The sequence below is a fragment of the Galendromus occidentalis genome, unplaced genomic scaffold (assembly GCF_000255335.2).
Source record: "Galendromus occidentalis unplaced genomic scaffold, Mocc_1.1 scf7180000077384, whole genome shotgun sequence".
Taxonomy (NCBI): domain Eukaryota; kingdom Metazoa; phylum Arthropoda; class Arachnida; order Mesostigmata; family Phytoseiidae; genus Galendromus; species Galendromus occidentalis.
This window is the reverse complement of record NW_003805372.1, coordinates 863,801-884,437: the sequence shown is the minus strand read 5'-3', so window position 1 is coordinate 884,437 and position 20,637 is coordinate 863,801. Positions and strand designations below refer to the sequence as shown.

The following is a 20,637-nucleotide window of genomic DNA, read 5'->3' as shown; positions in this document are numbered from 1 at the left end:
GGTCCTTTGATGCCAGGTGAAGGGGACATCATTCGCAATTTAGAGACCGAATCGAAGCGCAATTCCCAAATCGCGAAGGCTCATGTCTGAACCCGCACGAACCCACCAGTCGAATTTTGAACCAGGGCTCCGTCCCTGCTACACTGCGCACAGTCACTCGTTCTGCCTCGTCTGGGTGTCGAGTTTCCGAATCGACTGCACTCCGAATTTGTGAGCTTTGACCAACGATACTTACGGCCATATTGTATACTTACAAACATGCTAGCCATGTTCAACTCCGATCCGCGGCTGGCTCCGCGAAACCGATGCCCTGCGAAGCGTTAATCGAGATTGCATGTTGAACACCAGGACGCAGTTAAACGAGTCCCGATCGGAAAGAGACGCGGTGTTACTGATCTGATTCGAGTAGTGCTACCGCCTGCCTTTCGCTCGTCCGTCGAGTCATGGAGTGAGCTCGGAATGCAGGCGGCACGATGGGCGTCGATAGAGGAGTGGATTCAACACTTCAAAACTTAATACGCTAATTGAGTTGCTCCAGTTGATTCCATGTGACGGTCAAAGGCCTGGGATGCACTTTCGCTCAACATGTATGATCTATGCGCGAGTCCTGATGGGACCCCGTATACATATAGCTGATCTACGCGTGTCTTGCGGTAGATGGCCCCTTGCTCGGCATCCCCATCCCGTCGCTTCGCCCACATCACAATGATACGTACCTAAATGTCCAGCGAGCTCCAATGCTCACAAGATACAATATGAGTCGTATGTTTCAGGTGATAGCAAGGCGACCGCTGAGTGGAGACATGTTCTCAGAGGGTCGTTCGTCATTCGGGAGGCGGGGATCGCGCTGACGTGCTCACATCAATGATGCGATGGTTTTTGAGGGGCAAGGATAGAACGTGTGACCCATAGCGCGATCCGAAACGTACCGTGTCAAGTCAGTTCGGAATTCCAGAGAAGCAATCGGGAGAACAGACCTGGTGAAATTGGCTTCGCGGAGCGACGAGAGAATCGGATCCTCCGACTCACTGACTGACAGATTGCCGGACATATGGATAGACAATCGACAGTTGTCTATCTGAGTGAGACTGTCAAGGAGAACAGACTTCTCTGGAGTTCGGAGAAATCTTCTGCGGCCGGCAACTAGAGCAGATCTACAAGAAACCACTACTACCACCACCAGGCGTCTCCGACCTGCAGACGGATGGACCAGGAGTAGCTTTTAAATGAGCTTCCTTCACCGGCTGCTCTTCGTTTCGCAGAACTCAGACCCTACAACACAACGCCATTTGCTCGAGAGCACTGTGATTGTGAGAGCAGTACCCGAAGAGAACACTATGGGAAATCTCGGAGCGAGCGAGTCGCCATCAGTTCGGAACACATCCGTCACTCCTTGATCCGCTAAAGTGAAGGGAAAAAACGAAAACAAATAGTTCTCGGAGAATTCTTGTGCTGGAATCATCTCGAGACACCCCGGCCCCGAGAATTCGAACTGGTACTAACATCGTTTGAGAAAATTCGAGGTACGTCTCAGGAACCCACGGGATTTCTCAAATTCCGTGGCCAATTTACGAGCTACGTAAGTTTACATGAATTTTTAGTCCCATTGGTATACGCCTTGAGCACTCGAACGAATCCCACAGGAACCACTTAGGAGGAGTTTATCCTGTGTCTAACAATCTAATAGGAGCCGCAGGGAAACACGGAGATGAGGCTATCATTACAGTGGGAGTGCACGATTCGAAAGGCTGCTCGTTCCGTATGTGCTTCGTAGCGTTCAAATTTCATTCGTCAACCGAGACCGCTGCCTACTGAAATATAAGTCGACGAAGCCTGCTCGAACTCCCCCACGAGTGAAATCGAAACCTTACAACAAAATAGCCGCTGCTATGATACCGGCAGAGGTAGGATTTTCTTCCTTGAACAGCTATTCCTGTCCGAAGCAGGGGGCTCTGGGAAATCAGTTTTAAAGTCGATCCGCATTGGATCTGAAGCAAACCTCCGACCACGATATAGTTTTCACTATGGACTATGGATGGGAATGAGAAGCCGCGCAAGCGTTCTCGGTTTCTAGCCGGTCGGAAATCTTGGGAGCTCGGAGACGAACCTCATCGAACTTGGAGTCTGAACTACTCTCGGCCTGAAGCCCAACCCTGAATGGAATTCTCGACAGAACTATCAATATAACTGTATTCTCGCCGAGAAGCGTCAACTTCGAGATTCAAACACAAGTGGCGCCCTCTGTGTCGAATTCCACAACCAAAAGGCTGCTAATCAGCTGATTACTTAAGTTGTTCGGAACGCACTCTTCCGCCCACGTTTTCTCGCTGAATCTCAAGCGAATCTATCCAACGAGAATGCCTGAATGGAGAACAATGAGTCCAGTGAGAGTTCGAGACCTACCGGTGGTGATCAGCTGATGACAGAATCGTAAGTTACCGAAGCGCGCCGAAGAAGCGGCCCGAGAAACACGTACTAACTATCGGCGTTGAAATACTTGAGAAACTTCTGACCTTTGCTTCCGTTGAGGTCAAAGAGGCGAACGAAGAGAACTGTTTCCAATAATCTCTGACCGACATAGGGCGACAACCCGAAATCCCAGCATAGTGCGCGTGGCTCCGGACTGTTGCAGTCCTTCCGAAGCGTTCAGAAATCTCGTGGCGCGATGTTTGAGGGTGAAGCTCCCTACTCCAGCCTGGGAGGTTGGGTATTATTTGAATCCTCTGAACCGAGATCGAAAGGCGAGTCTCTATCTTTACGATCATCGATGGAATGACCGACTCGAAGATTCAGACACTTCTGAGATATCCATTTTCATCTTCAGATCCTGGTGTACAGTCTTGAGGATCCGGGCCGAACGAAGTGTCTCGTGGTGAATGAGGATATGACTTACGTGGAGATCGTCAGTGGATTCAGACGCGACGTATCGAGAATCGAACGAATTCTTTCCAGCTTGCACCTGGAACGACTCTTGCAAGCCTTCCACGAAGCCACGGTCAGTTCAAGCAGGAGTTTCTGATCATTTCAAGAGATCATTCGAAAATTAAAGTCCCGAGTTGGAAACCAAAATCCCCGTCGACTATTCACCGTTAGCGGGTATCGATTCCATTTAAGGTCTGCCCAGGATGGAGACAGAAGTCTCTCGCACAGAAACCGGACGTCGTCCTAAAGGACCAGTTCTACCACGCGATCAATTGTTGGGGCGTTGTGGATGTCACGAAACCGACGTCGAAGCTGTGTCCTGCCTGCACGGAAAGTCAGGTGAGTCGGCCCGGTTGTAACTTGTGACACGAGCGGGATCGAAATTCGCCTCCACCCCTGAGTCAGAGAGGTCGGGAACTTACGGCGGAGAAGCTGAAGACACGAAATTCGGGACTGATTGGCGAGAGATTTTCTTGCGGACAATGCTATCGATATCCTCCTCGCAGCGCGTCCACGCCGAGCCTGAAAAGGTCGAGGTTCCACCTGAAGTTCGAGAGGTGCAGAAGAAAACTGTCCAGAAGTTCCGATGCCGGATGAGAGTTCATTTCTGCCGCAAACGAGCGCAGAAAGAAGAAACGTGCAGCGAAGCTGTCTGTCCTCATCAGATGGTCAACATATCCTTTGAGCACGATAATCGCAGGTGAGAGGAGAGCTGTCGAGCGGAATCGAGGAATCACTCGGTGCGCATATCCCGGAAGCGAGTCTGAGCGTAATCCCATTCTGATCTTGTAACTGGTCTCTTCTGCTCAAGGATGACCGTTCTCCTGGATAAGTTATTCGAGGAGCCTCCGGATGTATTCCAATCCGCAATGATGACCATGACAGGAATGGGCCGACGAACTCAGGTCACCCGTGGCAGTAAGCGAAGACTGGATGACACGGAAGAGCGAGATCCGCTGCAACCCCCACAGGCAAGTCCCGTGGGTTTTCGGAAGCAAATCAGAGCAGGAGATCGAGGCACAAAATGGGCTGAGTCGCCGGAGAGACTCTTCGCCGGATGCATCATAGTATGATTTTTCGCAGGAACCTACGCTGGACAGAGGAAGCGCTGGAGACGTTATCCGATTCCCGCAGTGCATCGACAACACTATGATTCTTCAAATTCAACAGGTGTTGAACGACGGTCGAGTCGAAACGAGACAAGTCTATTTGAATAGTATCGATGAAGGTCAACCAATGTTGGAACAAGAAGACGGAGCTCAGCTCCCGATTCAACTACAAGACCTCATATCCGAGATACAGGATCCCGAATTGCCGACTTATGGTGTCGACGCCATCATCGGTGTACCTGGAGCCGTAGATCTCGGAGAAGGTCTGCCGAGCGAAGAGGCTGGACTGGGACTCGAAGATATGCAACTAGAGATGGATAATGCAAATCTCTGAGGGAGCGACATCGCATGTACAAAAAAATGTAAAGAAAGCAGTGTTCTGAGCGTGACTCCCTCCAGATTTAGAAGAATCCGGGCGAGCGGAGCTCACTCTGAGCACCCTTTGAATTTTTGGATAATAGACGGAACGGGAAACGGAAAGAATAAATGCGTTTTTTCCAGTAAACATCAGCATTTTCAGTACCCTTCGACACTCGAGCGTCTTAGAACTGCGTTAAGTGATTGTTTGTGCTATGACTTGGGTGAGCCTCCTTCGCTTCTGGAGGCGGAAAGCCCGGGAACGGCCTGAGCGCGGCAGGGCCTCGGGGCCCCGTAGCTCGATCGCGGAGCTTCCGGAAAACGACTCTGAGGGAGGGATCGAGTAAACGACGTCGAGCTGATATCAGGCATGATGATATGGCTCATGCCGCTCTCTGTCCAGAGTCGCTCCTTCGGCTAAGATGTCCTAAATGTCCTGGGGAACCTACATAAGAATTCTGCGACCGGAATGCGGGTAGAGTTGATCGCTCGAGAGAAATCGAGCCCGTAGGGTTTAGCGCAATATGGATAGGCGCCATTGTGACACCCTTCCCCACATGTGGAGAGAGTTTGACAAAACCATCAGCTGACGGGAGCTGGACAAAGCTGCAACGCGTTGGCCGACATGAATTGTCGTGAACTCGCCGCTCGATCTCTGCAAGGATGCGGCGCGTCGTGATCTGAGCACTCCAATCAATTCAGTCGGTACTCGGCAACATCGTGAGATGATCCGCGGCATCGATCCCACCGCGCAGACTGTGTTGGGAACTCTGCTAACTTGGGGTCTGACTGCCGCCGGTGCGGCTTGTGTCTTCATTTTAAATTCTAGTCAGGTGCGTAGAATTCCGGTATTAATCGCGGGCAGGTCGCGAAGCCTTTGAGGAGTCCCTCGCTGTTTTGTGCCACGTCGAGTTTCTCAAACTGAGCAGCCATTCTGCAGATTGTCTGCTTGCTCGCTCAGTCAGCCGAGCGTTGCTTGGCACATAGCGCGTACCTAGCGCCAATGCTCGCCCTTGCAGCTGTTGGCTCGCTTCATTGTGTGTATCGCGTAGTCATCGATGATGTGCAAGCTCTCCCAGAACAATGGAAAGGCGACCGAAATTATGGACTCATTACGCTAGATAGCTTGCCCGGATGCTAGCTAAAGGAATTCCTCAGCAAAGCAATAATTCAATCATGAGTTCTGTTCTACGGCCAGATTTCTTGGAGATGGAATCGGGGCGACTGAACGCTACATACGAAAGCTGGATCACTGCTCTGAAAACTCGACGGCTCGCCGGTCTGAATCCAGAATATTAGGAAATTCTCTCATGGCGAACCAAGACGAACTCTCGGTTCCGATCTCGCTCTTCATTTCTCCATTCCACGAATATCGAGATCCTCTATGATATCTCACCCCGTATTCGTGTAATTTTGTCATTATTTAGTCGGCTGAACTTTCGCATCGCAGAGCGATATAACGTATAACGCTCTGCGAGAAGGGAATGTGTCTCCGCATGTTCGATGTCCAGCCGATATATTTTCTGAAATTACTTCTGAATTTTGCAGAGGAAGGTTCTCGATGGGAGTCTCGGCTTCGCGGCTGGGGTAAGCTAAGAAACAACTTCCCGCAAAATATTATCATCACTTATACCATATTCCACATAGTAATCATAGAGAGGGGGAATGAAGGTTTTGGGCAACTCATTTCCCCCGTGTTCAAGAAGCTTTCTAGTTGAGGGCGAACGACGGGCGATTGCAAATGAGCATGTCCGCAATCTTCGGCGGACTGCACCTCTTACATCGCTACACCGATGAAGCGGAGGGAAGCTCTCAGAATCTTGTTCGCGGAATTCTTCTCAAAACCTAGCTCGTCCAGTAGGCAGAATGGTAGTGCAAGCATATGCATTCTGATATCAATGATATAGACAAATGATCTTCGTACGCGAAGCTCGAGTATTTGTATCAAGCGAGTGTCGCCGCGAATGCGGAAAGTCTTTCGTGGGTATTTTTGAATGGAGTCCCGTCAGCAAAGGATGGGAGGACCTCTCCAAGGAGATTTTTCTTCTGGGCTCCTCACATTGATATTTCGAGACATGAATGCCTGGACTCCAAACATGCAGGAGTGATCTCCCAGTCAGAGCCTATGCGGGTACATTCCTCCGCGGAGCCCGCGTCCTGGATACTACTCCGCCGCGTATACCCGCTGGTGATCTCATTAGGCCGGGCTCCTCCTTTCGTTTCAGGTCATGCTGGCTGCATCTTATTGGTCTCTCTTGAAACCCAGTCTGGAAATCGCCACGGGATCCCATGGCGAGCAATGGTGTTTCATCCCAACATCTATAGGCATTGTGGCGGGCGCTTTCTTTGTATATATCGTCGATGTAGTGATACCGGAAAATGTTAGTCAATGCGTGGAGTTGATCAAGACGTATTTCCTTTTCCATAACCGTCATCCACTGGCATCCGGAAACGCTTCGAATGATTGCTCGGAATGTTTCAGAACACTGTTAGAATCTTGATGGAGACTAATCCGAAGAAGGACGATGATCATACCCGAAGGATGCAGGATGCATCTCTTCAGTGGAAGAGGATGCTCATGTTGATCATCGCCATCACCATGCACAATATTCCCGAGGGAATGGCGGTCGGCGTGGGTTTCGGAGCCGCGAACTCGACTGACGTGAGCTCCAGAAAGATGTTCTGATCGATTGCGAGATAAGAACTCTAACCTAGAGGTTTCGAGAGCCCTCCGATGCGCTCGTCCCCTATTAATTTCATGCTGCGCGAGCATTGATTCTGTGAAGTTCATTACAGGCAGCAACTTTCGCCTCGGCCAGGAACCTCGCTATAGGTATCGGCATGCAGAACTTTCCGGAAGGACTCGCCGTCAGTTTACCGCTCCGTGCCGCCGGCTTCTCGAAAAAGATGTCTTTCTGGTAATTACACAGACCACACTCGCTGAAGTGCCACTCGCCCCTTATTGATTGAGTGCATTCACTCGAATGTTCCCTATCAGAGAATCCCTTGAGATGCTACTGTGCTTCCGGGAAGCCCATGAACGAAAAATCGTAAAGAGCGACCTCCCGGGTCACCTAATCCGGTTCGGCTGGGCTCATTTCTCTCGGTCCGATACAGCGTCGATTCCAATCGCTCCTAATATGAGGATGCTCTTTCCATCCGTGATTGGACCGACGACGAGCAAGCATGGGAGAGATGTTCGATCAAATCGAGAAATTCCTCTTGAAGGTACGGGCAGCTGAGTGGAGCCGTGGAGCCTATTTTCGGAGTTATTGGATGCCTGCTGGTGACCTATGCCCAAGTAATCCTCTCATATGCATTGGCTTTCGCCGCTGGAGCTATGATCTACGTCGTGGTGGATGATATCATCCCCGAAAGTCAACAATGGTGAGCATGGACCTCCTCCCGAATGCCGACTGACGAATCGCTCGCTCGCAGGAGCGCGTAACATTCATCGTGGGCGACCTTCTTCGCGATAATCTGATTTCGAAAATTCTCGGAATAAGTATGGCTTATGCGGCAAAGTCACAATGGGAGGAAGCAGAGCGATGAGAGGGGGTCTCCAGCAAAAGAGCTCACCCGAAAAATTCTAATTCTCGTTTCGCTTGCAGTGGTAATGGAAGAATCGCATCCTGGTCGACCATCGTCGGTTTCATCGTCATGATGACTCTGGATGTAACGCTCGGCTGATCTCTGAGGGCCGGTGGTTCTTTTCGTATCCGATTGCTATTGCGAATCCCTATTCGCGCGGAGAAAAAATCTCCTTCGGAAAACTTGACAGTCTCGTCGGCTTGGAACATCAGCGGCGTGGTTCCGCAACACTCCCGTCTCATTGGTTGCCTTTGTACTAAGAGAATAAGGGACTCAAGTCAAGGGGCTGAGACAATCTGGATATCGAACAGCTGAGAAGCAGGGTTCCCATTCAGATGGAGAATCAAGGGGGCCCGTGGGGGCGAGCAGCTAGAAGACAACCAACAGATGACTCGACGCTCAGTCGCAAGATTATAAGAAACTCGATACGATGCTAGTCACCGGGAAACTGGTTGTGGTATTTTTGGATACACGAGAAATATCCTCGCACCTACAGATCCTTAAGCCCTTGTTTTGTGCTAAGCCTGAACTCCAGATTCCATGGGGTTCATCAGCGTAAATCAAGTACAGGTTACGTCGCGTTCCCATCACGTCATTAAATTACATTCTGTTGTTATATCATGTTCGGTGATCATCCCTTCCCTTGTCCCCGAATAAAAAGACGTGGAGAAACAGGATCCAGGTCGTCATTTTCAACTACAGGAATCGAAAGACACACAGCGTTTCTTTCCACCTCGGGGAATCGAAAATCTATCCACTTGATTCATCGAGGTGGTATTCCACCAGCGGGTTTTCAGCGTTCCGTCTCGCAGTACACTTGGTCATTTCCCACGCGCCCCCGCTCGCTGCTGTCCTTCAGTACATGAATAACACTCGATAACATCACCCCCAACTTTCTGAAACTTGATCATATCCCAGATCTAAGGACCCTACACGAGCGAGCATCGGGAAGAGACTTTCAAGGGCAGAAGAACATTCGTAGGGCATTCCCCATGATGGGCGCCTCGATTGTGGTGTCTGAAGCGGCCCGCATACACCCGACCGAGTATACAATTCTGTTTCCCTCCCGTGGAATTATCCGAATGAGAGGGGCCGAGCGTTCGTGTGAGCTATGCCGAACGTTTGGGCGCTCCACGAGGGCCGATCGCTCTCTTCGCTAATCGAAGGGCGATTGCTAGGCTGTAGATTTGCTCTCAGGAGTCTTTCGTCGAGCCTCTCCAGGTTTACCCACCGATTCTTGCATGAGAAGCAGGGATAAAATGAGAGAAAGTAGCCAAGCCGCACTTACAATAATCCAGCATCACGGGATTCACTGATTCCTTCGGGGAGTTTTGGAGAGTCGAATCCTCGGATAAGCCAGCGCCATGAACCGCGAGAGGATCACCGACGTCGCATCGATCCTGCGTTTTTTTGAGCTAATTGGGCTGAGGCTACGAAAGATTCGCGAAATCTTTGGCGCGAGAAGAATATCGTCTAAGGCTGGTATTTCTCATTTAGAATTCCTCGCGAGACGCTCAGGCTGACCGCCGAGTTCCCACGGGGGATCTAGAGGGGCCGCCATGGGGACTGGATCGTATTGAATGCTCTAGATCGGAATGCCTGATGGCTCTTGCTCGTCAAATTCTCACTCTTTAAATATTAGGAACGGTTGGAAGACGATCATTCCCATCGGATTGATGATTGCTTCTCGCGAGGTCGGAAGATTCCTGAAGATCCACGGGGTACACAAGCTCCCTCTCCTCCTCGTTTGAGGAGCATCAATTGGTCAGAATATGCCCAAGCATTTCCTCCTTAATAGTCCGAAAAATCGTGAGGAGGTCACCCCGGTAGTTAACTCTCAGCGAGAAAACCAGGAAGCGACCAGGGAATGCGGAGAGATTCGGGTGATCCAGAACGCATTTGAGACCACGAATCGAGATGTCTTCAGCAGAATGAGGGCCTTTGACCTCTTCGGATAAGATTTGTACTTCGGAATTTCTCTAGGGATTCTGCCATCCATGAAAAACTTGGCATAAAACACACCTGTACACCCCGTCGACGGGATACCCAACCTACTTATGCCTCCCTCCTAGGAATGGTACTGAACTCGTCAAATCCTACGCCAAACGCTATCTTCTTCGACTCAGAGAGCCTCAGTTTTTTTGTAAAGTGGGAACTATCTACAGGAGTTGCGCACTCCACACTGTGAGATCACGCTGAATCGCATTTGAGGGGTTTATCTCGGACTTAGGCTCGAACGCCTTTAATCCAATGTTTCTCCCAATCGGAGCAGCACCCATGCGGATAAGGGAATAGATCCGTTCCCAGGTATAAAAGGGCTACCGCGCTGTCTCCTCAGCATCCAGAGTTGACCCTTGAGAACCGTTCAAGATGAAACTGTTCTCGGCCACCCTCATTCTCGCCCTTGTGGCCTACAGCTGTGAGTACACTCGAACTCCATTTCCTGCGTTCGGAAATCTATCGTCTACGGTATACGATCGTACACATCGAAGATCATTATCGATGCGCTCTAATCATTGCGAATTTTTGCTTCCAGCTGCTGTTCCCGTGGAGTGAGTGTCTTGAATAGTCCATCGGAATCGCCACTCGGACAGTCGGTAAATGTCTATGGTGTTCAGAGTTCGCCCTTTAAATTTTTTCTTCGGATTGTAGGCACGACGAGGACGTGTCGTCCGAGTTGACCGTCGACGAGTTGGTTGACGCCGTCCAGAGCATCGAGTCCCTGGAGAACATCGCCACGGAGGATCAGTCGTACTTCCTGAAGAAAATCAAGCGGGCCATCAAGAGGGTAACATACGATCAGGGCAGCGAAAGTACTCGATTCATGGGGCCTCATCCGGGAAGTGTTTTCCGCTATCATCAATCCTTCATATCTCATTTTCGTAGGGAGTGAGAGTCGACGTGGGAGTCAGAATCCGACCCGCTGTCGCCGAGGCTAAGAATGCTTTGACTCTTGAAGAGTTCCAAGAACTTATCGACTCCTTCCATGGCCTCGAACAGACGCTCCCTTCAGATTCTGACTACGGATTCGGGAAGAAGCTCAGAAAGGTAAAAGTTGGGTCCTATGTAGCTTTCAATCATCACCTCCTTGAGGTTCAAGCATCGCATCCCTTTCTGGAAAAGAGGAGGTCTCACCCGCTCCAGTTATCGAATTACGCGTTCAGCGGCGGAAAGATCAAGGTGATCTAGGAGCCTTATCGAATAAGTTAACCGGATATTCCCAATTTCCAGGGACTGAAGAAGATCGGGAGAGCCATCGAGAAGGGCGCCAAGAAGATCCTTGAAAGGGGAGTACGCGTCACCATTCCCTTCTAAACTGGATCCGAACGACGGATCAATAATCAATGGACGTGATAGAATAAATTCGACCCTACCTATCCCTGTCATCCGACCGGATGCTTCATTATTCAATCCGAAAACATAAATGTCTGGCACCCCTTCCCTGGATAGATCAGCACAGTATGTACCTATTCCAAGATGAAAACTTCATTCCTTCGGGTGGTCGGGAGGTTCAAGAGCGATATTCTAGGCTCTGGTACCGCCGCCTTCCCATTATTGGCGAGTTCCTGCTCTCGATTACTCAGCAGATTCATGCATCACTTCTAGTGGGTTCACGAAGCCAATGTCCAAGTCTGAACTTCGGATTATCTCCCTTGCGGAGGTTGGACACCCTCGAAGACACCACACCGGCTCTTCCTAGAGTTTCCAGGCACTTATCCCAGTTCCTCAAAAATAGGAGTTCCTCCAACAGAGTCCGACAGTCGAGCGCAGGAGCAATGGAAATCACCGATGGGTAATAATACGAGTTAGGACATAGAACATGGAACTAAATTCAAAAGACACGGGACAAGCATGATAGAGATACATGCGCTAAGATGAGTATGTGATATTTCGGAAAAAAGGGTTGAGAGATGCGGGAGATCGTCAAATTCAGGGCTCAGTCATCTTTATTTTTCTCAAAGTATTCCCATCGTCATGCACACCAATATTCGATTCCTTTAAATGCAGACCTGTAATCTGTTTTGTGTACAACGGTATATTTAAATGAGTTCTCTCTATCATTTTGACGCACCGATTCGGAAAATATATGAAAATATAAGTCATCTTGTAAAACCTCCTGCGCCTCAATAACTCCATTGGCAGTTTACTCTCGGTCCCGACGTCAAATCTGGCTCCTGTCAAATATTGTGAATAGCGTACACACAGAAATAACTTAACTAGCTCTGCTAGGAACGCTCTTCCTGGATACAAACAGAGCAAACACAGCACCGCTGTCCGCTAACTAAGAGAGTCCGAAATCGACGATTCGAACACTCTCAGAGCGGAGACCCTTCAGGCACGGAGGGCTCGTCCTTTCATATATACGTGAAATTCTCTCGGCAACGAATGCATGACTCTGAGAGAGAAACAAAAGGGTCACGCGTCACGCCTCATTGGACGATGAAGTTTTTGTAGGACCACATCGATTTGAATTGCTTCTTAATTCCTCGCATGAAATCAGAGGGTTGCACAACCAACGAGATGTCTTTTCCTACGGCACGCAATCGAGGCTCTATCTCGGATTTCTTGAAGAATAAATTAATGGGACGGTGATTCACTTCGGTAATCCACCACGATGTGAGAGCCATGCCGCCATCCAGAGCAGTCGAAACCTGAAACAATTATAGTTCTGGTCAGTGATTGTCCCCGCGGGGATTTCTTAGCTTCGGAAACGGTACTCGGCGTATTGAAAATCTCCGCCGTCTTACCATCAATGGCAGGCCGCTCCGGTGAGCAAGTCCTCCTTCAATAACTTTGAGGATTTCGTTCGTGCCATCCCCCATGACGAGACCCAAATTTTCACCTTCGAAGCTCCGTTTAATGGCCAACGCTTTCCCAAACGGTATCCGATGTATTGTGAGTTCCACCGTTTGATTGTAGATAAGGTCTTTGATGGTTTTCTGTGCATCCGACGCACAGAAAACCTTCCGACCGCAGATGTTGAGCAATCGATCCCCAACATGGAGATGTGACTTCATTGACGGCTTATTCCAGCCAGCTATGTACACCGCCCCGCACAGATCCACCAGGGCCAAACTCCCTTGAAGGTCCCGCTTTGCGAATCTGACCACAACCCCGGCCTGATGGGTCATCTCCTCCTGTAATTTGAGTATCTGGGACTCCCGAATCGGCAACTGGCCTGTGCTGGTTCCACTGATCTCGACGTAAACACTTTCGGTTATCTGTGGCGCGAGGACGTGTGTTTCCGACGAGGTGCCTTCGAACGACGCAGGTGTCGGAACGACCATGCTGTTTCGGAGTTGAATTTTGTCGTGGCTGGTCCCCTCGTGTGCGGCTTCTTTTCTCAGCATTGCTCTCATAGGTTTGGGACTTAAGGTTGGTCTTGGCTCCGCAGCCGAACTTCTGCTTCGCACAGGGACGTCGGGTGCTCGGAAACCGCTTCCGCCAGACGACGGTCGTTGGCTACTATCACAGTTATGACCGTTGGTGGCGAACACTTGGGAGTACTCGGTGTTGCGTTCGATTAGTCTCTCGGATGGAGACGGACCCGTGCCGTTGGTCCCCGCCCCGACCTGACCCGCACAACTCCGAAGAGGATTTACGGCTTCTTCACGATTTGGCTCTGAATGAGTTTGTTCCCCGAGTCCACCCGTGTACGAATGGCGTTTGTTTCCGACGTCGGCTTCCACAGTCGCTCTCCGCTGTCGGGATGCGTAACGTGCGGATTCCGTCCGACTCAGCGGTCGGTCGACCACGGGGAAAATGGGTTCGTAGATCGGGCTGGACTCGGGAGGTTCCGGCAGAGGTGAGGTAGGATCTCTGGGTCCACTCGCACCGTGGGCAGCACTCGTGCTCGGTCCTGAGTCGTGGCTCGATGAGGACGAAAGGTTGCTCTCGATCGACTCTTGACGGAAGAACGTCGCACTACTTTCGACCATGTTGAGAAGACTCCTCTGAAAGCGAACGGGATTGCGAATGACGCTCTTAGGGGAGACGCGGTCAAACAAATGCGACTAGCCAGACGTGACTCAGCGGATATTCGCTCCGCTCGACAGTACGATTCTCTCGCATCCGCTCTCTCAGTCCAGCCTCAAGAACCACCGCTTTGTTTACACACCGAGAAACGTGAATTCCACAATCACAATTACCCTCATGTCGGTTAATGCCGGACCGTTCGGAGCAGGTTCCTCGATTGGCGTCGGAGGCAGCGGCATGTTCTGCCGCGGATGTGGAGGCTTTGAGGGCTCGGCGCTGTATTCGTTCTCTTTCGGTCGAAAAACGCCGCGGTTCCTTAGTGTCTCCGTCAGAGTGTGAACCCAATCCAAGGTCAGCTGTTGGCTCTCTGTCGCCAGCCTGTTGATGATAGTAAGAAAATACGCCATGAGGAAATAAGGCAACGACGGCACGACCGAAACAATGCGCTACCCACGTCGAGTCTGATTTGTCATACTCGTCTGGGACGCTTCATTTGGATCGGGTCGATCCGATTAGAGAGGGATCAACGGAAGAGGAAACGTCGGTATCCTAGGAATATACCGTCGGCGTCGGCTCGCTCAACCCGCATCCGAATGACAGCAGAACGTAACCTGCGCTCTCGTTTCGGAAAACTTCTCCTACTCACAATGGAGCGATGATTCTCTCTCGTCGATAAAACATTCGAGACTTGGGCAATGCCACTCAAATAGTGCGGGTTGAGAGCCGGCGATTCGATCTGCTCACCTGAGAACTTTGTTCTTAAGGGTGACGGCGAATTCGAAATATTCCTCCTCAGGACTGACGAGCCGGGGTGATATGTGGAGACAGTCGTTGAGCGAGAACCTGTTCGGAAGAATGCTTCTGAGCTTAGCTAATGCTCTCGGTGACATTGACGGAGTCCGCAATTGTTATCTCATGCCTCGGGGAGCCCGAGTATCCGGATATAGAGTTCTCGAGCTCCTCAGGAACAAATATGTTACGCCGATTTTTCGAAACAGCAGGCGAGGAATGGTGGCTCACGGAGAATCGCCCGCCGCTCTCGAGGAAACGGGCCACTGCCGACGCATACTGTCCATGATTCCTCTCGATACCCTCCTATCTCGAGATATCTGCCCCAGCCCCCATATCTCTTCGTGAGACGAGAGAGTGATGCCGCGATGATGCACAACATGATTCACGAGCCCGAGCTCGAGCTAGACTTCAATGAACGAACCTTGCCACGGGCTTGTGATCCGCCGAGCAATGTCGGTTGTCGTAGAACTCCAGCCACGGTCCATCTTCGTCGTGTATGCAAAACGAAACGAAGAGATTCTCCAGATGCGATTTCGGCAATTGATCCGATGTTTGCAGGTAAGGGATGCATCGGAGCCACCCGTTGCGGTGGATCTCACGAGACATCGCTGCAAGCAGAAAGATATAATTAGAGCGGCGTTCGGCTAAATACGTCCGTTTGTATATCCATGGAGGTGTTGATGAATGTGTACAATAACTCAGAACGGGATGACACCACTAATTCCACGAAGAGCAGCGTTAGGTTCCGATTGATTCCCCTCGCGTCGTTCCCCATTCGAATTCTCGTCCGGGCAGGAAGCCGGCGATTTTTTTTCTCGACTCTACCGCCGGTCGCCCATGTTCTCCGCTCATCTCCACCGTCCGAGCGGTTTTGAGGGCCGGTGGGACTTTTTCCGTCTTAAAATAATGATCAACTTCCCAGGAGTCTGCGCAGATGATCCCGCGTCTATCTCGCAGTCGCTCTTCCTTAACTTTGAGACTTTTGATCGACTCTAGCTCTCCCTGATATTCGATATCTGTTTGAAATCGATTTCAGCGACGGAGGGACCGATATCCAACCTCGTCTGCCGACATGACTCAAGCGGTAGGTATCTCTTTCAGCAACTTAAACTGTGAAGGATGAAAATGCTCCATGTGGACACGGGATCAGGGAGAAACATCCGTGAGCCGACGACGAGGTGTCTCGCGGAGGAGCACGCTCCTGATAAGCTCGGCGGCAAAGATTTGCTTCCTGGTTCTAATCAGTGTCTTCGCCTTGTCAAGGAACCATGGAAGCGGTTCCAATTGATCGCGAATAACGAAAGGGATCGGATGAGATCTCCTATCCCCGTATCCGTGCTCTCACTCGTCAGTTGTGTCAACCGATCGGTACTCGAACTCGCGCTCACTGTCGCCCGGCACTCGTTCCAGCTGATGGCGGAAACCGTATTCCTGAAGCGCTATTCGAAATGTCACTTGAAGAATGGAAACGCTCCCACCTACGTCCGGATCCGACACTCTGGCCCGGAACGATGTCGATCGATGCGAACCACAAGCGATCGGTCGAGCGTCATGCGGATCTCAGAACTCACATCGTATCGTGAAACAACTCGATGATGTGCGGAGTACTACTCGACTTTGCGTAGCTCGTTTTCGCTTTCTGCCCGCTGGGTGAAAACATGTTCAACTACGAAAGCTGAACACACCGGAGCGAACAGTCACTGGCGAACAGACACCGGGAATGAGACACAAAATTCGCAGCACGCATCACAACGTCAAGTTGTGAGAGAATGATTCACTGCTGTCGCGAGATATAACACTTATGGTCGGAAACTGCCCGATGACGGTTTCTCCAGTGTTGTGGCTGTCGCCGATGGTGGTTGTGATAGTGTGGTCTCTTACCGACGTCGGTGACTCACGTAGGGAGACCCCTGAAACATTCGTCGATGTGCCTGCTGCTTGCCTCCGCAGTGGACAGAGCTGGGCGGCCTCGCGGAAGATCAGGATGTTGGCATTCAACTGCCTTGCTTGCCTGCGCTCAACGCATGTCCAGGGCGTCTATGGAGTTCCGGTTAAGAGAGACCGATCTTCCGAACGAACGAGCCTCCCGTCCATCGGTGGTGCTTCTGGCGATGCGGCTGCTGCTGCTGCCCGTCCGCCTGATGTGTTTTGATTCTCGCTGCTTCAGAACCCGTGTGACGTCACAGCCAAACGTTGCTGGCTGATCCAAGCGCCCTCTTCTGACGTCGGATAGAAGTTCAGTGTTTCGAGCAATGGATTCAGAAGCTTTCGTTTTCTCGCTTTCACCGCTTCCAAGATGGTCCGAGTGTCCTGAGCGCGAATGCCTCGGATTCACGTTTTCCGTTGAACGTGGAAGGGCCAGATGGAGCTTCAAGATTGGATGGCAAGGAACAAACTTCCGTTTCATTTGTTCGAGTCGTAGAAACGGTGAAAAGGAGCAGTCGGCTCCTCAATCCTTCGGAAACAGATCAAAGTCCCTCTAGTAACGGACATCGCAAGGATAGAATTTCGCAACACGAACACTCGAGATAAATTCTGAGAAAGCTTTATTCGGTATCTCGGAATGATGACGCCTCTCCCGACATTTATGTCATTACGCAGTTTTTTATCGTGCAGGGAAGAGCCGCCAACAGGTCGTCTTCTCTCGGCATTGCAGGCAACCATGACTAGCGCATACTGCATTCGTTCCGCTCTCTCCACGTCCCTCAGTCAGATCGTCGATTACTTCAAGACCAAATGTCAGATGAGCAATCGCCGCCAGGATATCGAATCTCATGGGCGAGTACCGGTCCCTCCGGCTCGTCCCCGAAATCCACCAGGAAATCCTCGTCAACTGTCAGCCCGCCCTTCTCGGAGTCTACGTTCAGTCGGACCAGCATGGATCCATTCTCGAACATGTCCGGATAGAATTGCTTATCCCACGCCGAAAAAAGCGATGTCGTGAGGTAGAGCCTTTTGCCGTCTAGTGAAAGCTGCAGCATTTGCGGACCTCCCCTGATGCGTCGCCCTCGGAATCGAGGCAATTCAAGCTGGCTCTGGAAGTAGAGAAGAATATAAGGTCTACGATCCAAGACTGAATCCAGGATCTAAATCTTCGAGGAGACGAAAAAGTCTCCGAGACGGAAAACTTACACCATCATCCTTCGTGACTTCGTCCCGAATGCTACCGCCGACATAGCACTGAAATCGGAAGAGCTCATGAGTTCTTGGACCGACCTTCTGTGTCACAGAATTCTGAGCCCGAGAAACGGAGATCCGCAGCGCGTTTCGTCCAGCATCACCCGAAAAATCGATTTCGATACTCACGAGTCCGACAAGTTTGGGGTTCGCCGTGTCTTCTATGTTGTATTGTCGTACTTCACCGGTGAGCCAACACGATAGATAGAGAAATCTGGAGGACAAGAATTCGGCGTTAGTCGACTCTAATTTACCGGAACTGAATGGATCCCTCGGATGACGTCGGAAGCAGACGAACCGGTCGTCGAGCGAGAGTAGGATATCGGTGATCACTGCAGGCATTTCAGGGAGCATCCAATTCTTCACCCGTGTGTTGGGAATCGAGATGACCTTCTGCGCTTCCCACAGTCCATCTTCTCCCAGGTTGAAACGGAAAATCGCGCTAGAGATCGCGCACCCCACGAAACCTTCGGAAGGATAATTTCTCGTTAGGAACGAGAAGACAAGCGATGTAGAGGCTCAGAAAGATCAGCTACGCTGTTTTTCGGAGGGATGGATTCGAACTCGCGTGATGCCCAGTTCGGACAATCGAATTTCCGTCACAGGGGTATCCGGAAAGTTGTCTACCGACTAGGTCGATGAATCTATGACAAAAAAAGCAACGGACACTCGAAATCTGAGAGCGTCCGACTCCTGTGGGCTTGGGGGCGCTTGATCACCTTCGGTCTTGTCTGGATCGTGGAGGAATCTAGTCTCGAGTGGCATGAAGCCCTCTCGGCCAAGATCGATTGATTGCAGATACTGTCCTGTGGACCACTTCCAGAAGTGGATTTGATGCCCGTATTTTCCTTCGCCGAGGTGCGCAGGGTCGAAGCCATTCTCGAAGACACTGGAATGAGGTAATTGATCGTCAAACTTCCCGACGTCCTGTTCCTTCGGCCGAGAAGTCTTCACTTTTATCGCCACAGATTACGGAGTGAAACTAATGCCACAGAGACGAATTCGGGAAAGAATTGCACTCACCGTGGCGAGCCCCATTCTGAGCTAACCATGACATCGTGGCGCGGCTGGTACCAGTAGTCGTAACTACGAAAGCATCCATCAGCACTTAATTGAATTTTCAATGTCCTCGCAGCCGTGTTTTCGTATTTGCGTCTGACCTTACCCGAAATCGGTCCTCTTGCTTCCGTAAAGTCCAGCCGTCTCGGCGCCACGACCGGGCTCAGTTATCGGCTTGAAGGTTTTCCCGTTCAGAAGAATGAAGCTTCCTATCGAATGGAAGTTTTGATCCATATGAATCGAGAACTACAAATTGCATGGCTTCCCCGGACTTCTTCAACGACCGCGAAGTATATCTGACTGAGGCCGAACCCAGCGGGTCAGCATCTTCTCGAGGGAATAGTCTCCTTAATAAATCGCACAAGACGTCCAGCCCGATGAAGCCGAAGGCCTCGGCGAGGATCCGGGTTGAGGTTTTTTCAGGTTGAGCCCAAAGGTTATTAGAGCTGAATGATTATATTCTAGGGAGGCTTGTAGAACGTGGTACCTTGATTGTTCCGCTCTTTGTCCCCCATAGTGCTGATCATCACATTTCCTCCGGGTAAACAGTGCGGCGTGTGACAAGATGACGCGTTGAGAGCGTGAATCTCTTCCGGTTCCACCACTGCAAATAGGGATGGTTCCCGCGGATTCTGAAGAGAATTGATCCAGACTTGCCCGCTGTTTCCTTCTTGTGTACCGTCCTCGCTCAAGTGTCTGGGGAGGCATGCCTATATCAACTAGTTTTTGAAGTGTTTACCTCGCCCACATGGAACGTGTAGATCCGATCCGACAATAGGCAAGGGAGGACAAGTTTATCTCTGCGCGCATCTGGGTCGTGGTAACAGGACGAGCAAGCGTTCCAATTCATGTGGTGTAATTCGTCGCCTAGATGAGGTACAGGAGTCCGATGGATGACCTCGAATGGAAGAAGTGAACAACAGTCGAGATATTAGTCATTCCCTTCAGATTTTAGGCCCGTAATAATGGTCGCTCTCGCTAGGCTAGTCACCCTTAGGTTCGGACTTGCTTCCGGAGACCTTGCGGCTGTTCCGAATAAGTTTCGGTCGATTCGAGTCCGGATCTTGGAGCTCGGAACTCAGCGTATCGCGAGACTACCCGCATTGGGAACTCTTGGGTTTACCTTCAGGTAGTCCTGCGAGGAAGGGTCGATATCGATTACGGCCAAGTAGTCAGGTCGCTTTTTCGTAGGCACGATACACGGCACGTATAAGAGTTTCTCACGCGGTCCTTTTTGTGCCTCCCTCGGCGAGGGATATCCCGGACCCCCACCGCAGCAGCCTGCGGGTAGAAAAAGCTCGGTGAGCCAGAGCCGATGGAACGAGTGACGAGATCATGGCTTATGCCTCAGAGAGCGACAGATCGGATGCGTCAGTAGAAATATCCGCTCACGGGAACATTCGAAGTGAATTGTCAGACGGATGCAGCGTCCCGACGGGACATCGGTGCACGTATCAGAAAATTTCGAACACTCGGATACACAGGCGAGGAAATTTTCCGCGACGGATTCTACCTTTCTGAGATCCTGAGCAGCTCATCACTGAATTTTCCTCGAAATCGTTCGGGACTCAATCAAACACGCTCGTAGTCGGAAGTAGACTGAATCCGACGCCGCTATCGGCGCGGCGTCGACACTACTCTTCGCGAACGAGCG

General features: G+C 50.9%; 4 protein-coding genes and 1 long non-coding RNA gene across 7 annotated transcripts; 3 read left to right on the top strand and 2 right to left on the bottom strand.

The window, feature by feature from the left end:
* The first annotated feature begins 2,280 nt into the window (after positions 1–2,280).
* On the top strand, positions 2,281–4,457 carry LOC108864144 (uncharacterized). The gene is made up of 7 exons (XM_029111200.1): positions 2,281–2,430; positions 2,582–2,741; positions 2,825–2,995; positions 3,115–3,261; positions 3,429–3,622; positions 3,734–3,893; positions 4,006–4,457. The coding sequence occupies exons 1-7, from the start codon at positions 2,366–2,368 to the stop codon at positions 4,363–4,365; spliced, it is 1,257 nt and encodes a 418-aa protein (XP_028967033.1). The 5' UTR covers positions 2,281–2,365; the 3' UTR covers positions 4,366–4,457.
* Positions 4,458–4,996: 539 nt separating this feature from the next.
* On the top strand, positions 4,997–8,655 carry Zip48C (Zinc/iron regulated transporter-related protein 48C). Its single transcript, XM_003742398.1, has 7 exons — positions 4,997–5,221; positions 5,937–5,975; positions 6,614–6,769; positions 6,871–7,050; positions 7,185–7,306; positions 7,617–7,775; positions 8,000–8,655. Exons 1-7 carry the CDS (start codon positions 5,114–5,116, stop codon positions 8,076–8,078), a joined length of 843 nt encoding a protein of 280 aa, XP_003742446.1. The 5' UTR covers positions 4,997–5,113; the 3' UTR covers positions 8,079–8,655.
* Positions 8,656–10,236: 1,581 nt separating this feature from the next.
* Positions 10,237–11,370, top strand: LOC100900114 (uncharacterized). 3 transcript variants are annotated; one of them, XR_001951174.1, is made up of 5 exons: positions 10,237–10,398; positions 10,516–10,531; positions 10,632–10,767; positions 10,866–11,027; positions 11,211–11,370. It is a non-coding gene; the product is annotated as an uncharacterized LOC100900114 (long non-coding RNA). The 3 variants fall into 3 exon arrangements; XR_001951175.1 differs by having other exon boundaries at positions 10,296–10,398; positions 10,939–11,027; positions 11,211–11,311; XR_001951173.1 differs by having other exon boundaries at positions 10,319–10,531.
* Positions 11,371–11,971: 601 nt separating this feature from the next.
* On the bottom strand, positions 11,972–16,707 carry LOC100899832 (uncharacterized). Its single transcript, XM_003742397.2, has 6 exons — positions 16,629–16,707; positions 15,169–15,355; positions 14,700–14,798; positions 14,129–14,333; positions 12,728–13,933; positions 11,972–12,631 (listed from the first exon to the last, which is right to left on the bottom strand). The coding sequence occupies exons 2-6, from the start codon at positions 15,351–15,353 to the stop codon at positions 12,410–12,412; spliced, it is 1,917 nt and encodes a 638-aa protein (XP_003742445.2). The 5' UTR covers positions 15,354–15,355; positions 16,629–16,707; the 3' UTR covers positions 11,972–12,409.
* Positions 16,708–17,283: 576 nt separating this feature from the next.
* LOC100904271 (methanethiol oxidase) lies at positions 17,284–20,622 on the bottom strand. The gene is made up of 11 exons (XM_018639174.1): positions 20,497–20,622; positions 20,107–20,264; positions 19,723–19,881; positions 19,471–19,615; positions 19,090–19,192; positions 18,948–19,010; positions 18,644–18,813; positions 18,223–18,391; positions 18,054–18,138; positions 17,880–17,927; positions 17,284–17,782 (listed from the first exon to the last, which is right to left on the bottom strand). Exons 1-11 carry the CDS (start codon positions 20,519–20,521, stop codon positions 17,474–17,476), a joined length of 1,434 nt encoding a protein of 477 aa, XP_018494690.1. The 5' UTR covers positions 20,522–20,622; the 3' UTR covers positions 17,284–17,473.
* Positions 20,623–20,637: the final 15 nt, after the last annotated feature.

Excerpts from the sequence above, each read along its gene's own strand:
- LOC108864144 (XM_029111200.1), top strand. The coding sequence starts at position 2,366 with ATGGAGAACAATGAGTCCAGTGAGAGTTCGAGACCTACCGGTGGTGAT. Across the intron at positions 2,431-2,581 it reads GATCAGCTGATGACAGAATC|GGCGACAACCCGAAATCCCA; the intron begins GTAAGTTACCGA and ends TGACCGACATAG. Across the intron at positions 3,894-4,005 it reads ATCCGCTGCAACCCCCACAG|GAACCTACGCTGGACAGAGG; the intron begins GCAAGTCCCGTG and ends GATTTTTCGCAG.
- Zip48C (XM_003742398.1), top strand. The coding sequence starts at position 5,114 with ATGATCCGCGGCATCGATCCCACCGCGCAGACTGTGTTGGGAACTCTG. Across the intron at positions 5,222-5,936 it reads TCATTTTAAATTCTAGTCAG|AGGAAGGTTCTCGATGGGAG; the intron begins GTGCGTAGAATT and ends TGAATTTTGCAG. Across the intron at positions 7,307-7,616 it reads TCGAAAAAGATGTCTTTCTG|GTACGGGCAGCTGAGTGGAG; the intron begins GTAATTACACAG and ends TTCCTCTTGAAG.
- LOC100899832 (XM_003742397.2), bottom strand. The coding sequence starts at position 15,353 with ATGTCTCGTGAGATCCACCGCAACGGGTGGCTCCGATGCATCCCTTAC. Across the intron at positions 14,334-14,699 it reads CTTAAGAACAAAGTTCTCAG|GCTGGCGACAGAGAGCCAAC; the intron begins GTGAGCAGATCG and ends TATCATCAACAG. Across the intron at positions 12,632-12,727 it reads GGAGCGGCCTGCCATTGATG|GTTTCGACTGCTCTGGATGG; the intron begins GTAAGACGGCGG and ends TAATTGTTTCAG.
- LOC100904271 (XM_018639174.1), bottom strand. The coding sequence starts at position 20,521 with ATGAGCTGCTCAGGATCTCAGAAAG. Across the intron at positions 19,193-19,470 it reads CAAAGAGCGGAACAATCAAG|GAAGCTTCATTCTTCTGAAC; the intron begins GTACCACGTTCT and ends TCCATTCGATAG. Across the intron at positions 18,139-18,222 it reads CTACTCTCGCTCGACGACCG|ATTTCTCTATCTATCGTGTT; the intron begins GTTCGTCTGCTT and ends CTTGTCCTCCAG.